Here is a 16,797-nt window from a genome sequence, read left to right as displayed (position 1 = left end):
TTCTCCTTAACACACATATTAAATATGTTTTCTTGTCTCATAAAAAATTTTGTTTTTAATCTTCATGGAAATTAAAATTAAACTAAGAATTAAAATGTGTAATTTTTATATTATTTAAAATTAATTGTTTAAACATTTTAACAGTGAATCATATTCTAAAAGCAAATTAAGCTGTGGATATATTTTATAAAAGGTAAGATGTTAAATAAAGCTTTTAAATATTTCCTTAAAATTCAAATGCACATCACTGTAAAAAATATCTTTGTAACACTAGTCATTAAAAATGAGTAGATTGTACAAACATTGTTTTTATTAATTTTTATGCATATTGAATACATAATAATCCTAAGTTTATTAGTCTAAACTTGACAAGTTTACCGACTTTTTAAACAATATAAATGTATGAGAATATACAATTCTTTTTTAATGGCTGGAGTGGATTTTATTTTATATTTGAATATACTATGTAGTTTCTTAAAAAGGTATTTAAGCTACTAATGAAAGTATGTATTGTACATGTATATACCCCAGATCACAGGGGTAATCCCTATGATAACAAGTTGAATTCACACACATTGTCATTAAATAATAGATTTTATGTCCATGCTCGAACATTGATGTTAGGCAGAATGATATAATTATCTTGGTCCAATTTTAGACCGGGATAAACATAATAAAACTGTATTATTATAAGAAACACATAATATATTATTTAAAAAAATATATTTGTTAGAATCTGTCTAGAAGTTCATGTAATTCTGCATTTATTGTATCATAAGTCAATTACTATAAATATGTTTATTCATTGGTGTATAAAGAATAACTTATATTTTTTTCTTAGGGGAATCATTTAACGTTAGTATCAAATTTAAATCCATTAAGTAGTAAATTAAATTAATTACCTAAATTGTCAATGTAACTCTACTTAAAAAAAGTAGAGTTACATTGTCAATTTAACAGACAATTTAATAGACAGTTATTCAAAAAGTAACTTTACCCTTAAATTATTCCCCCCAATGATGCAACCCATAATAATTGGTAATAAGTTATTTATTTGTACTACAAAAAGAATACACATTTAATTTATGTGTAACTACAATTAAGAAAAAAACAATTTTAATATGGTTATTCTAAAAAATATTTAGACTGTGATAATTTTTTACTTGTTTGTATTATATTATTGAACTAGCTACCCACCCGGCTTCACATGGGTGTACATATGTTATAATATAAAACTTCACCTTGATTCACTCTATCTATTAAAAAAAAACAAGACAATCTATTGTATAGATTTAAAGAATTAAGCACACAAAGGGACTGACAGACAGTGACAGTGGCTTTGTTTTATACTATGTAATGATGGTACAGGAAAACCTTTACGACTACCTATCATACTGTACCTTTCAGGTTAGTTGATTACACACCTAACATATAATATATTCACTTATTTAATGTAATTGTGATTCTTTGTTATTGATGAACAGACACTAATGATGTTGGGAGAATACTTTAAATGGTAATGAGTCTAAAACATCTTGTGTGTAACAGTTAATTTCTTTGTCCATTGTGTTAACAAACAACCCATAACCATACACACTGTAAGGCCTGACCTGGGTGTAGTAAATTTATTTACTGAACATCTAGTAACTACTTTTTAAGTACAGAATGAAGTATTCCACAGTATGGAATAATACATTAATTATAATTAAGAAAAATTATGGAGTAGGGTTGCGGAAGACAGAGTTCAATGGAGAGAGCAAGAGGAGGCTTATGTCAAAAGACACACCAAGTTGCGGGACGTTTTATAAACCATAAAATGTACCTCAACTTTGGAACAAAGGCTATATTATTATTATTAATTAAATTTATGTATAAAATGCAGCATTCAACATGACAGTATATGTAACCCCATCTCTTTGTTTGATGGTCACAACCACATTATGGAATCACCATCTAGCAATAGTATTTCTGTACTAATACAATATGATATCAAGAAATGGGTTTATTCCTTCTTAAAAGGGGATGGGGATCAAAATTACGATGGTCCGAGATTCGAACTCCTGGCAGTGCACTTAGACCAAAGTAGTACCTACTCGTCAGGCAGGAGTTGGCCGTCAGACGCTGCATATGTCTTTCTGCGAGTTTGGAGTGCAGTAAAGACCAGCTGCGGCAAACAGCAGAGTATTCCGAAAAAAGAAAGTGCAATATTGAATATTTGTCGTCAGATGTCGGGTAAGGTTGTGAAGGAGAACGTGTTGGCGCAGCCGCCGCTGTCGACGTGGTGGCTGGCGGCGGCGATGGCGGCCACCGTCGCCGCCTACCACCTGGTCACGCTGGTGGACCGCGCGCTGCCCGAGCCCCTCACCAGGGACTCCGCGCCGCCCGACCGGTTCATAGGCGAGATCGCGCACGAACATCTCGTCAACTTGACTTCCATCGGCCCCAGGGTGTGTTGTCTCAACTTTCACTAACTTTCGAGCCAGAGGCTTTTTTCTTCAATCATTTATTTTAGGTCGAAGATAGTTAAGAAAGTCAGCTGTGGTTTCGACGGTAGGTTAAGGAGTAACATCCTTGCAAACATGTAATCAAAATTCTATCAAATCATCGTTAAACATATAAGCTCTGCTGATAGCACGAACATGTAGAAAAAAATCAATTAACCTTGAATTGTTGTCTTCGTACCCGGCCATTTCGCGTCAGTCTTGGAACCGAGACATAGCTCGTGTGTATAGTAAGTTGTTTGGGTGTGCGTGATGGTAGGTGGCCGGCAGCTACGAGAACGAGGTGGCGGCGGTGCGCATGCTGGTGGAGGCGATACAGGAGATTGCCAAATCCGCCTCGCGCCACAACCGCGTCGAGCTCGACGTGCAGAGGGCCAGCGGAGCCTTCGACCTCACCTTCTTCGACGGTCTGCAATTTGTATTGTATTTAATTATTAGTGTTACATCAGTAGTATCAGTACAGTTATGATGATATACTACTGATGTAATACTAATAATTGCGTCGAATGTGATACATTGGATGATGTCATTTAAATTATTAGTATTAAGATTTTGTGATTTGAATAAAAAAGTAGGTCTAGATTCAGTAAGTGGAAGACGGCGTATGGTGATGTGTATGCTGTGTGTGTACAGGGATGAACAACGTGTACCATGACATTCAGAATGTGGTGGTGCGCGTGCAGGGTGTGGGCGAAGCGGCGGGCGGCGGCAAGCGCACCGCGCTGCTGATTAACTGCCACTACGACACCGTCACCGACAGTCCCGGTTAGTGCACTCACTATCAGTACTACTGCAGACCCACTGTCAGCAATAGCATTACATATATGTATAAATAGCATGATAGAACAAGATAGATCTAAGTCATTTAGAATTTAATAAACAGAGGTGGTCCTAGAATCGCACCTTGCGATACTCCCATTCGGTCATGATGATATTAAGAATTAATATTTACTTATTGTACGCTAACTCGTATAGGAAGTAAATACTAATTATTCACATTACATTTTAATATTATTTAATATTTTTTTAAATAAACTTAATTGAACATTTTTCATAAAAAAGGCATTTATAGCAAAGACATGTTTTAATAATTGTGTTACGATGATAGCGCAGTAAGATTAGAATAAACTTAGTTCCTAATCAATAATGATTTCTGAAAGTTTTGGAAGTCATTATCGAATGTCAACTCTCAGTGTCGATAACACATGTTTGACGCTGTCCGTATTTACATGCGTCCGTGAAGTAGGTACAATAAGCGCTCATACTCTAACAGAATGTAAGAGAAAGCTTCTTAGCATTCTATGGATTCACCGTACGTGTGCCGGGTCCATCTTGTAGCACAGAGGGAAACGCCGAGCAGTTTGCGGAACTTGTTAAAAGTTAGGTTTAAAAGGTGCTTTGCCGAAGTACATCAACATTCACCTTTACCGCTCTTGTTTCTCTGCCTGCCCAGACAAATCTGGTAAGAACCTGTTCTAAGTCATTCCGTGGGTTTGGAATGCCATCTGCACTCGTCTCTTACTGTTTCATGACCAATGGCATTAGAATAGTTCGAAAAAAATATATACCATGCTTTATTACCACCTGGGTACAAAAAGAGTAAAAAATATATGTATATTTCCATACAATCTACCGTCAATGAACCAGTGTAATGGTTATGGTAATATGGTACCTCCGCCTGCGGGCCTCTGACCTAACCTGTTATGATATCCTTCATAATAAAATCAGTATGTACACACGTACGTATGCATTAATAATTTAATTAGTAGTCTATTTGCACTAACGCCGGCGCTGTGGCTCGTTAGGCTTCGTTTACACGAATAAGCGGAAGAGGGGACAAGCGCGATTCTCAGAATAATATCCAAACAGCCGCTCGTCCGCAGGCTTAAGCGTTATTACTACTGGATATTAGTAAATCTTTGTCAGTCCGTCGAAATTGGACCTTAACAAATATAAAGCATACGGTAAAACAAAGGACGTCCGTGGAAACCAGTTATATTATGAAAAAATGAACATCATATGGAATATAAACCTAGGGAAAACTAAAACTACTCAATTAACGTGGAAAGTTAAATCTTCCTTTTTATTGGTAACTAGCTACCGGCCCCGGCTTCGCTCGGGTGTACACGTATTATACATATAAACTGCTTCTTGAATCACTTTATCTAGTAAAATAAACCGCTTCAAAATCCGTTGCGTAGTTTTAAGGATTTAAGCATACATTGAGACGGACAGACAGCGCCAGCGACTTTGTTTTATACTATGCAATGATGTGAATGGCATCAAGTATTTGTAAAACTCAACTAAACTTGTAGTAGACACTTATACCTACGGTATAACTGCTCCAGATAGATAAATAAATTCTTTATTCGCCGATTACAAATACATAACTTAAAACGTGAGGAAACCGGGTTATAAAAAATTAAAGTCAGTTCACTCACTTTCATGACTGCGAACAGGGATGAATGGAAGAGAAAAACATATTACAATAAATGCAGATGATGATGACTTTCTTGTAATATACTGAACTGGACAGTAAGAATAAAAATAATATATAAATAAATTATTTTGATTTACATTACTAAATACATATAAATATATAATCTATACATATAAATAAAATTGGTGTGTCTGTTTGTAATATTGAAATAACCATTTACTACTACATGCATATGAATATAAATACGGTACATACACCAAAATCACATTTTTTCACAATTTTTGTCTGCTTGTTTGTTCCGGCTAATCTCTGATATGGCTGGACCGATTTTGACGGGACTTTTTTTTGGCAGGTAGCTGTTGTAATAAGGAGTAACTTAGGCTACTTTTATTTTAGAAAAATAAAGTTTTCCCGCGACTTCGTCCGCGTGGAACTTCCACGCGGACGAAGTCGCAGGAACAGTTAGTAATTTATAAAATTACGATTTTAACCTTCTCTTGTAATATAAATATATCGACTCAAGATAACTTGCTTATTTAAGTCAATAACATTATCTCAATAGGTATAGTGGTGTGCAAGTATTTAGTATTTACACTAGATAGTAAGTTCAAATCCCGCTCAGTCCATATCGCTGTCGCGTCGCCACTGCACGCTGCCTTATGCCGGCCGCCATGGAAACGCGTGAATACCACGCGCCGTACTAAGTGGCAATTGAACACATTACATTCAATTGATATAATTTGTAGAGCGGCCAATTAGGACGGACTAGATTTGTATGGCTCATTAAGTGGTTCACAATCACTGATTGATTACAAATGTATGTGGACACCGCGGGAATAATACCTTAGTGTTGTCAGGTGACCCGAAATGCGCGGGACGTCCCAATTTTCAGGGGTCTGGGGACGCGTCCCGATTTGTACCTGATCCGGGCGCTATATATCTGATTAGACAAGACTGTTTACTTGTTATGTAAGATTAACGCCCGAAATTAATAACGTATCCACAATCCAAGATCGCTACCAATCTTAGACTGATCCCTATCTCCAGATCGGTTTCCAATCTGCATCCCAATATGACAACTCTATTTTTTTTTGACACTCGATAGGCATCGATCCTTGTATCTTCCTAAATACATATTTAATTTAGGTAATTAATATAATACTATACTTGCACTAGTAGTTTAAAACGCAATAAATTAAATGCAGACTTAAAAACCCTTTGTTTTTTGTTTACTGTCCCGATCTGCAACCCTAAATCCCAATTTTTTTTACCACAAGTACTGCTTTAAAACAAATCAGATCTGGCAACACTAGTCCACCCTCTCTGCTATGACTTTATTAGTAAATGAATACAATAAGAGAATCGACGACGACGATAGCACATTAAGTTCTAAACTACTAATATTGTAACAAAGTAAACAGCAAAACTGACAATAGAAATAGAAATAATCTTTATTCAAATAAACTCATTACAAGCACTTTTGAATAGCCATATTTTGATTCTACCACTCATTCGGAACGCAGATTCATCACAAGAAGAATGAGCAAGAAACTTGTGTGTTGCAATAGCTTAACAAGATCACAAACTAATAAAATTGGACAATAACAAAGTTAAATAAAATCTAAATATTATTCATGATAACTTACAAAATTAAATGAAAACTAAAAATGTATGATGATAGTTTAATAATTAGAGATGATTAATTATTAAATCATCAATTATAATCATAAATCTTTGTCCTCATCAACATTCAGCTGCGGGTTCTTGAATTGCATCAATATCCGAATACTCGATTGTTTTCTGACATTTTAAAAAACATAGGCAAAGTATGACATAGTATAACGATCATCGAGCAGACTGCCCAATAGAAAAACTTTTAAACTCCATAAATGGAGCACTAACTATGGTAAATACAGGCCGGTTTTAGATATTCACATAATTTTCAACTGACTCCTAAATCCCATAATTGTATACTATAATCTTTTAGTATAAAATTATTTCCGTTTCCGGTTAGTATGTGCAGTGGCTTTTGATACGGAATTCCCTGTGTTATAAATCTTTTGTAAAATTAGTTTATCTTTGTATTATGTGCAATCATTACATAGTATAAAATAAAGGCGGGCGCTGTCTGTCCGTCCCTATGTATGCTTAAATCTTTACAACTACACACCGGATTTTGAAGCGTTTTTTTTAATAGATGGAGTGATTCAAGAGGAAGATTTATATGTATAATACATGTACACCTGGATGAAGCCAGGGCGAGTAGCTAGTAATATTATATACTAGCTGACCCGACTGACGTTGTTCTTTATTAACTCTGCGTATTGTACACAATAGTCAGTAGGCAAACACTAAAGTAAATTTAAAGGTCATATTAATTTTTCTAATGTTCCGGGCAACTTTCTTTCATAAGAACCCGCTGACATATGATAAACAATAAAAAAAACCTCAATTCACCTCCCGTGTCCGAGGGTAAGTATAGGGATTAATAAATATTCAAAGTAGCAAGAGACCAAAAGTGCTCAAAGTTGGGATCTATGTGTAAAAGAAACCTCTACCAGTTAAACTAACTAGCGGATAATAACGAGTAGTGAGTGCGTATAATTGAAACGAAACATCATAATAATGGGCACGGTCGGGCTTATGTCACTGCCCACTCAATCTAATCTCGCTGAACAAGTTAATACGACAAGGTACGATAACTAGACGAGTACATGTGCACGGCACCAGATAACTCTTGTATGTATTATGTATGGTGTACATCGGATTTCTTTAACTCCTCAAGGATTATAGGCTTTATTGACCATGGAGCGAATGCCTTAAAAACTGACTAACGTTACAGCTAATAAGGTACCTACTATAATAAGAAGTATACTGTAGTATCTAGATATAAATAGTATGTACATATATATATCTAAATATATATAACTCAAAGGTGACTGCCGTAGTGATCTATCAAAGCACAGCCCAAACTACTGGACTGATCCGGCTGAAATTTGACATGCAGGTAGATGTTATGATGTAGGCAAGAAAGAAATTTGATTAATTCCACCCCTAAGAGGATAAATTAACGCGAGTGAAGTCGCGGGCAAAAGCTAGTATATACATATATGTATTTACTAGCTGCATCCGAAACTACGTCCGCGTGGAATTATTCTAAAATAAAAAAATCCGTCTAAAATAAAAGTAGCCTAAGTTACTCCTTATTACATCAGCTACCTGCAAATAGAAGTCCCGTCAAAATCGGTCCAGCCATTTTGGCTAATCTCTAGCCGAAACAAACAGACAGACAGTCAAAAATTGTAAAAAATGTAATTTGGTGTATGTACCGTATCTATATATTCATATGCATGTACATAGTAAAAAACGGTTATTTCAATATTAAAAACAGACACTCCAATTTTATTTATATGTATAGATAATTGGAGTATTAAAAGAGCGCAGTCTCGGAATGACCCCAGAGCTTGAAAAGGCGCCTTTTAAGGGTGCTAGTCGAAAGCGATAATTTAATATCTGTAGGGAGTGTATTCCATAGTCGGGCAGCTTGAACACTTAAAGATTTAGAATAGAATAGAATAGAAAATTATTTATTCAAATAAACTTAATTTAAGCACTTTTGAATGGTCAACAATTTTTTTTAAAATCTACCGCTCATTCGGAAAGCCGTCTCATCACAAGAAGTATAAGCAAGACACTTGTGTGTTGCTCTTTTAAATAATCCTTGTCGTAAACAAGTGCTGCGTGTAAGGGCTGGTCTGCTCTTATCACTACGACTGATTTAATCTTATTGTGTTTTTATATTTGAGCCTAAATAAAGTGCTGGTTGGTAGATTGTATTCACACGTTTCGACTTGTAAAATGTGAACTTTTTGAACCAACCAGCACTTTATTTAGGCTCAAATATAAAAACACAATAAGATTAAATCAGTCGTAGTGATAAGAGCAGACCAGCCCTTACAAGCAGCACTCGTTTACTAGTATGACGTATGAACCAGCCATCACTGCGCTCGACCATATTTTAGGGAGCCCAATGACCCGGCCCACCACGCCGCCACATGTCTGGACATTTTAGTGAGCATGACTACTCATTTAGTGTACCGGTGACCATTATGAGAAGGAATTGTGACTTTTTTTCGGACTACTCTAATGCTGTTGGCCGCAGCTGGCCTTTACAGCTTCACCGGACGATAGGGAGCCAGTGCAGATGGCACTCCGAACCAAAGGAAGGACTTATGGAGCGGATGAAGGCCAACTCCCGCCTGACGGATACGACTTTAGTCTGAGAGCTCCGCTAGGAGTTCGAACCTCGGCTCAGGCCGTCGTAACACCGGTCCCCGTTTGGATTGGACGGGGGATCGATCGGAGGGAATAATTGTTACGTAAATCTTGACAAGAGCGTATAAGCTCACCAGCTCGAAACCGAAATCTCTCTTGTAGTCGTAAATATTAGAAAATATACACCGCAGGGTCACGAGTTCACGACCGATATGATTATGTAAACACTTCTCACACGCTTAGAGCTAAACTGTAATAAGTCAAATAAAAAGTATATTTTATTTTAATGTTTTAGATTTAAAGTCGATTTTTCAAATTTACTTTGGTTAGTGCAGTTTTTATACCTCTAGTACTTTGTCATAATAACACGTATTGTCACATAGCTTGTTAAAATTAGGTGTCTATGGATATTACACAACTAATAGACAATATTGCGTTTTGTTATTGTTGGGACCACCTTTATTTATGTACAGGAACTGTAACCAACATGTAGAAACCATTAGTAAATATATTTTTATTTCGCCAACATGGATAATAGCAACAGGAGATAATTATTACTATTATGAAACTAACTCACATTCATTTGTAGCAGCCACTATTTTATTTTATTTTATTAAGGTTAAAATTTTGAATGTGTTGAAATTAAAATTTATATTTAATTAACTGCGTAAAAAATAAGTTTCAAGCTACTACACTCGCGAGCTTTACTTGGAATTTATTCTGCGCGGTTTTGAGTACTTAATAACTAGTTTCTAATAATTTGAAAGGTTAAACTGTTAACTTTAAACGTTTTGGTATCACCAAATTCATTTTTAATATTGATTCCAAATTGTTATGCTCGCGAGTGTAGTTTTAAAAAGTTAGTGTGCGGGGTGTGTACGTGTGTACGTGTGTACGTGTGTACGTGTACGTGTGTGTGTCGGGCGCAGGCGCGAGCGACGACGGCGCGGGGTGTGCGGTGGCGCTGGAGACGCTGCGGGCGCTGGCCGCCACGCCGCAGCCCCTGCACCACCCGGTGCTGGTGCTGTTCAACGGCGCCGAGGAGAACATCATGCAGGGCTCGCACGCCTTCGTCGCGCACCACCCGTACGTGTAGCGCGCCCGCCACGTGCCCGCCACGTGCCCGCCACGTGGCCGCCACGTGGCCGCTGTCGGCCCCACCTCACGTGCACGTGTGTGTCGCAGGTGGGCGCGGTCGGTGCGCGCGTTCGTGAACATCGAGGCGTGCGGCGCGGGCGGACGCGAGGTGCTGTTCCAGGCCGGCCCCCACGACCCCTGGATTGTGGAGGTGACACACACACACTCACTTATTATTATTATATATTTATACGAATTGAGCTCCGCAAACGTTGTTTTACCATATAAATTAAAATCGCTATATAAAATATGGATTGTTTATAGAAGGGTGAAAGTTTCACCCTTATATCCATGATATGTTATAAAAAAAATGACAAAAAAGTGATATCCATGAAATAAAAATAACATATTAGAGGACGAACCTTTATCACTTATGAGTAGTCACCTAGTGAATATGCATATAAAATTTCATAAAAATCGGTCAAGTCGTTTCGGAAAAGTATGGTAACTAACATTGTGACACGAGAATTTTGTATGTAAGACTGATGGTCGCATATATACTTGTCTTCATTGTGTACATTATACGTGCTATGTATTTTTAATCTGAATTTGCAAACAAGCTAATGGCCTAACTTGACGACCGCCTGTATGCATGAACAGCAACATTCATACCTCTTATGTGAGGAGTTTCCGGAGGCCAAATCATCACATAGTATAAAACAAAGTCGCTGTCGCTGTCTGTCCGTCCCTATGTATGCTTAAATCTTTAACCACATACTTTTACTATTGAACAAAAACAATGTGTACAAAAAACTGTTTTCAGCATCAAAACCTCAGCATTTATTAAGAAATTTCAGTAATTAATGCTAAGTGATGATAGACATAGGGCATCTATTAATATAATAAAAAATGAGCTCCTCATTTATTTTAATTTCAATTATAATTGTGGTGAGGCGTATGAAGTTTGACTTGCGGCACAGAGACGTGGTCGCTAACTATGGGTCTCAAAAACAAGCTCAGAGTCACTCGGAGGGCAATGGAGAGGGCTATGCTCGGAGTTTATCTGCGAGATCGAATCAGAAATGAAGAGATCCGCAGAAGAACCAGAGAGAGCGACATAGCCCGAAGAATTGCGACACTGAAGTGGCAATGGGCAGGGCACACAGCTCGTAGGACAGATGGCCGTTGGGGCGGTAAACTCCACGAGTGGCGACCGCGGACCGGAAGACACAGCGTGGGAAGGCCTCCAGCAAGGTGGACCGACGATCTAGTCAAAGTTTTAATAAATAGTTCCCTCTCTGCTCGATTCCTATCACATTCCATCAACAGGTGCTGGACATATACTTTTTGACACAGCACAGAATCGGGTGAATTCTTTTTTCATTAAATATCCATACTTTCTTGATGGATAGTGACCGGATCGGATACTAAATAATAATTTCAATTTACATCTCCATTACCGAAACGTTGGCAGCATTAGAATCAATAATGACGGAATGTTATTCAGTGTCCTACATATATATATATATATCGTATTGGTGTTGTGTGTTATCATAAGAAACAATCAATCAATGCGGACACTCCCAAAAATTACGTTATCGCAGAAAATATGATTTAAAATTTCTGTTTCTTTCTGTAATGTCCATACTAACTGTTTAACACAAAACATAACAAAATACCTAAACAATCTATCTCAACATTAAAGAAAAAAATTAAATATTAATAAAGATTCATTTTAAAAAAATCATATTTATAGATTATCAGCAAAATTGCAGTTGTAGTGAATTCAAAAATACAACAAATCGTATATAAATGTACGAATGGAAAAAAAAAACCAACGAACTCCAAAATTGCACTAATAGTTTGTATATGAACAATTTTAAATAGTAGTTCACAACATAAATGTTATAAATAATCTTTATTCAAATTAACTTAATACAAGCACTTTTGAATAGTCACATTTTTTTATTCTGTCACTCATTCGGAAAGTAGACTCATCACAACAAGAAACTTTCATGAAAATTGATTTGAGCGAAGCGAGATTGTGATTTATAAAATTATAACTAGTAATAAATGATTGTCCGATTTGATATAACCTATATGTACGGTGCGTCACCGTACAGCCATCAGCATTTTACACAGCTCCGCGTCCATATAACGCCCACACATACCGTTTTCCCTTCAGTACACCAAATACTCACAAGCAATCATTAGTCCATACTCAATCATCGTGTATTCAATACCGTCTTTATCATAAGGGCACACGGGGCCCGTGCCCAGGGCCCCCATTCTGAGGGGACCCCCGAAGACTGACAATTTTTCTCACACATTTATTCTCAAAAGATTTTTGTCGGGCACACTACACTTTTTTCACAAATCAGTAATGTCATCAGAAGGTATTTACAAGGCACATACTACGTCATTATACTGATAACTTCGCATATTCCTATGTTCTTATACCTAATGAGCTTTTTTTTACTTTCCAAAATGGCCCCGAATTCTTGTGCCCAAGGGCCCCAGCCTGGTTTAAGACGACGTGATTTAATACTCAATATATCAAGTTGGAAAGCAGCCCGGACTTATCATTTATACATCATAGCATTCAGGTTGTATGGGTCACAGCAGACTCATACAGTATACATACTGAGATTGTAGCTTTTTTTTCGGACTACTCTAATACTGTTGGCCGCAGTTGGCCTTTACAGCTTCACCGGACGTTAGGGGGCGAGTGCAGATGGCATTCCAAACAAAGCAAGGACTTATGGAGCGACTGAAGGCTAACTCCCGCCTGACAGATACGACTCTGTCTGAGGGCACCGTTACGGGCTCGAACCAGAATTGGACGGGGGATCGATCGGAGGTGGGATTGTAGCTGTAATATATCCAGTCTGTATTGATTCTTAGGTGACATAGTGGACGCTGTTAGCAGTTTTTTGAATAATTCGATGAGGCTGTAACAGCAAGACGAAAGTCGTGGGAGAATGTAGGGACAGTATTGGCGTCAGTCGTGCGTTGAGTGGGTGGCGGGGAAGGGGCGCGGGGCGGAGTGCGAGCGGTAGTGACGTCACGATATGTGCGTGTGAGCGGAGGGCGCCGCCCCCGCCCCGCCACGATATGTGTATGTGTGTGTGTGTGTGTGTGCAGGTGTACGCGGCGACGGTGCCGCACCCGTTCGCGTCGTCGGTGGCGCAGGAGATGTTCGAGAGCGGTCTCATACCCGCAGACACGGACTTCCGCATCTTCCGGGACTTCGGCAACCTCTCCGGTGAGTGTCCGCGCCGGGTGGACGACACTCGACTCGACACATTTTGAAAATGATTAGTCGCGCGTTTTTGTGGTGTGGTATATAACGGATGTGCATGTGCAGGTGTGGACCTGGCGTGGAGCAGCAACGGGTACGTGTACCACACCGCGCTGGACGACGCCAGCGCCGTGTCCGCGGCCGTGCTGCAGCGCGCCGGGGACAACGTGCTCGCGCTCGTGAGCGGCCGGGGACAACGTGTCGCGCTCGTGAGGTGAGTGGGGGGGGCGCGGCCGTGCTGCGCTCGTCAGCGCGCCGGGGACAACGTGCTCGCGCTCGTGAGGGGTGAGTGAGGGGGCGGCCGGGGACAACGTGCTCGCGCTCGTGAGGGGTGAGTGGGGGGGCGGTCGGGGACAACGTGCTCGCACTCGTGAGGGGTGAGTGGGGGGGCGGCCGGGGACAACGTGCTCGCGGGAGTCAGGGGTGAGTGAGGGGGTGGCTGGGGCACAACGTGCTCGCGACGGTCACCACAGTCTTATGTTGAAATATGAGACACCTAAGTGCGACTGATGATTGTATGTAGTTCACGACATACTGTTAGTGTACGACGACGTAGTTCAGACAGTACAACAGTTCGTCAACTGCAGGTCTGCTGTCGAGCCCCGAGCTGTCCCGCGCGGGCGGGGCTCGTGACCGGCAGCCGGTGTACTTCGACGTGCTGGGCGTGTTCGTGGTGTCGGCGCGCGCGCCGCTCGCGCTCTCCGTGGCCGCGCTCACGATCGCCCTCCTCGTGCTCAAGATACACGTCAACGCCACGCTCGCCGCACGCGACCGTGAGTCCGTCCGTTTATACTGATACGACTCGGTCTAATAGTTTCAATTCGGCTACCTTGTAAAATTTCTATGAATAATTTGGTTTCGAATATAAATTTGTGTCAGTGTTCGTGTCGCGGGCGGAGTGGTGGCGCGCGGTGGGGCGGGCGGGCGCGCGGGGCGCGGGGGGCGCGGCGGCGGGCGCGGCGGCGGGCGCGGCGCTGGGCGCGGCGCCGCTGCTGGCCGGCGCGCCGCTGGCGTACTACGCGCGGCCCGCGCTGCTGGCGCCGCTGTGCGCGCTGCCCGCGCTGGGCGCCGCGTGGGCGGCGGAGCTGGCGCGCGGCGGGCGGGCGGGCGCCGGGCGGCTGGTGCGCGGCTGGTGGGCGGCGCGCGCGCGGCACGACGCGGCCGCGGCGGGCGCGGGGCTGCTGCTGGCGGCGGGCGCGGCGGCGGGCGCGCGCTCCGCCTTCCTGCCGCTGCTGTGGGCGCTGCCGGCGGCGGCGGCCGACCTGGCCGCGAGCGGCGCCGGCGCCGGGCCCCGCGCGCGCGCGCTGTGCTGGTGCGCGGCGGCGGCGCTGCCGGCGCTGCAGTCCTGCTACCTGGCGGCGGGGTCGCTGGCCACGCTGGTGCCCATCGCGGGCCGCGCCGGCTCGCCGCCGCTGCCCGCCGACGTCAGTATACCGCCCGCTCTATACTACCATCGTAGATTCTCGACCGAAACGAACCGAAAATTTTGTCACGATAACGTTTAGTTTAGTCGATGCTCCCCTGAAATTTCTCGACGTATAGCCTATACGCTATCCGAGACTAAAAAGACGAACGGACGAACGGGACGCTGTAACCTTATGAACACAAAATGTGTGTATGTGATATATACATATCCGTATCGCTTACATCTGATCTACGCTAAGCTTTCAAAACTTACGATACTGCAATACTATTTAGCAGTGCTTAATTAAGTGTTTTGTATCTACTACGAGTGATATAAGTAATAAATTTATACACCTACATAATTTTACAATACAATGTGTTGACACTGCGTGTGCGTCAGGTGTTAATAGGTTTGGTGACGGCGGTGCTGGCGCTCACGGTGGCTAACTGGCTGCTACCGTTCGTGCTCGTGGTCAAACACTCGCGGAAAATAGTAAGTACAAGTTAAAATAAATGTCATAAATAAGTCATGGTAGTTATTATTGTAATATAAAAACGATAACATGTCGAGGAATTGAAAAACAGAATTGGATGCAAGCTTCTTGCTTTATTTATGCTTATTCACTGTAAAAAATAATTAATGTCGGTCCTAATATAAAGCCCTGTGGAACTACTCTTTGAATTAATTTAATTTAAATTGAGATTGTGCATATTATGTTTTTGAGTTTCAACAGATACATGAGATAACTAGTGAACTATTGCAAGGTGTTTTTATTACAACGATAGAACGCAAGTATATATATTAGAAGTTCTATATCAATAGTATCGAAAGCGTGTAAAAAATTTACGTGTATTATGTGTGTATCGGTGTGGGTGTGTGTTGAGTGTGCGCGTGTGCAGGCGTGGTGCATGATGGCGGCGGGCGTGGCGGCGGCGGCGCTGGCCACCACCATGGACCCCTACACGGAGCGACGCCCGCAGCGCCTGCTGGTGCTGGACACGCTCCGCACGCTGCACGTGCCCGGCCGCGAGCCGGTCGTGCAGCGCTACTACTGGGCGCCCGAGCTGGACGCCAACACGCGCCGCACGCTGCACGCGCGCGGTCAGTACCCCGCCTGTCGCGGCCGGCGATCGACGAGGTGGCGGCGAGCGAGCGTCCTGACCGCAGTTTTCGGTGCACAGTGTCGATGGCGGACGCGGCGGGCGCGGCGTGGGAGGAGCGGCCCACGGCGGAGGAGTGCGCGGAGTGGGCGTACTGCGGCGCGCCCTACTACCTGCCGGTGCTGGCGCTGGTGCCGCGCGGCCACGCGCTGCCCGCCGCGCCCCGCGCGCCCCGCGCCGCGCTGCTCGTGCGCGCGGCCGGGGCGCGGCTGCGGGTGGCGGCGCGGGGCGCGGCGCACGCGGTGGCGGTGGTGGCGCCGCCGGCCGGCGCGCGGCTGCGGCGCGGCGACGGCTCGCGGCCGCTGCGGGCGGCGCCCTGGGGCGCGCGCGACACCTACTTCTTCGCGCTGCACTCGGCGCGCGGCGAGCCGCTCGAACTGGAGCTACTGATCGACGGGGCACCGGACTTCACGGGCACGCAGGTGAGTGCCAATGCTGGAGTCCGCTTCGGGTTCGACTCCCCGTGTGACCGCCGCTCGTTGCAGGTGTCGGTGGCGGCGCACGCGCTGGCGGCGCCGCGGGCGGAGCGCGAGCCGGGGCTGCCGGCCGGCCCGCCGCCCCGGGTCAGCGTCACCGGCTGGCCGGTCGACCTACACCTCTACCGGCTGTAGCGCCGCCCCCGGCCGGTCGACCTGCAC

At 42.9% G+C, this 16,797-nt stretch overlaps 1 protein-coding gene across 1 annotated transcript; it reads left to right on the top strand.

Annotated features, from left to right (window-relative positions):
• Nucleotides 1-2,225: 2,225 nt before the first annotated feature.
• LOC131842375 (uncharacterized) lies at nucleotides 2,226-16,770 on the top strand. The gene is made up of 12 exons (XM_059190921.1): nucleotides 2,226-2,447; nucleotides 2,761-2,908; nucleotides 3,135-3,266; nucleotides 10,146-10,302; nucleotides 10,402-10,504; nucleotides 13,438-13,558; nucleotides 13,661-13,780; nucleotides 14,182-14,367; nucleotides 14,474-15,018; nucleotides 15,399-15,491; nucleotides 15,899-16,100; nucleotides 16,181-16,770. Exons 1-12 carry the CDS (start codon nucleotides 2,226-2,228, stop codon nucleotides 16,768-16,770), a joined length of 2,619 nt encoding a protein of 872 aa, XP_059046904.1.
• The last annotated feature ends 27 nt before the right edge of the window (nucleotides 16,771-16,797 follow it).

This window comes from Achroia grisella, unplaced genomic scaffold (assembly GCF_030625045.1).
Source record: "Achroia grisella isolate CSIRO2021 unplaced genomic scaffold, CSIRO_AGI_Agris_v1 utg1080, whole genome shotgun sequence".
Classification (NCBI taxonomy): domain Eukaryota; kingdom Metazoa; phylum Arthropoda; class Insecta; order Lepidoptera; family Pyralidae; genus Achroia; species Achroia grisella.
Note: the sequence above shows the minus strand (reverse complement) of the source record. Positions and strands in the feature narration are given on the sequence as shown.

Bases quoted from the DNA above. Each gene is read 5' to 3' on its own strand.
- LOC131842375 (XM_059190921.1), top strand. From the start codon at position 2,226: ATGTCGGGTAAGGTTGTGAAGGAGAACGTGTTGGCGCAGCCGCCGCTG. The intron at 13,559-13,660 runs GTGAGTGTCCGC...GTGCATGTGCAG, and splicing joins GGACTTCGGCAACCTCTCCG to GTGTGGACCTGGCGTGGAGC. The intron at 14,368-14,473 runs GTGAGTCCGTCC...AATTTGTGTCAG, and splicing joins CACGCTCGCCGCACGCGACC to TGTTCGTGTCGCGGGCGGAG.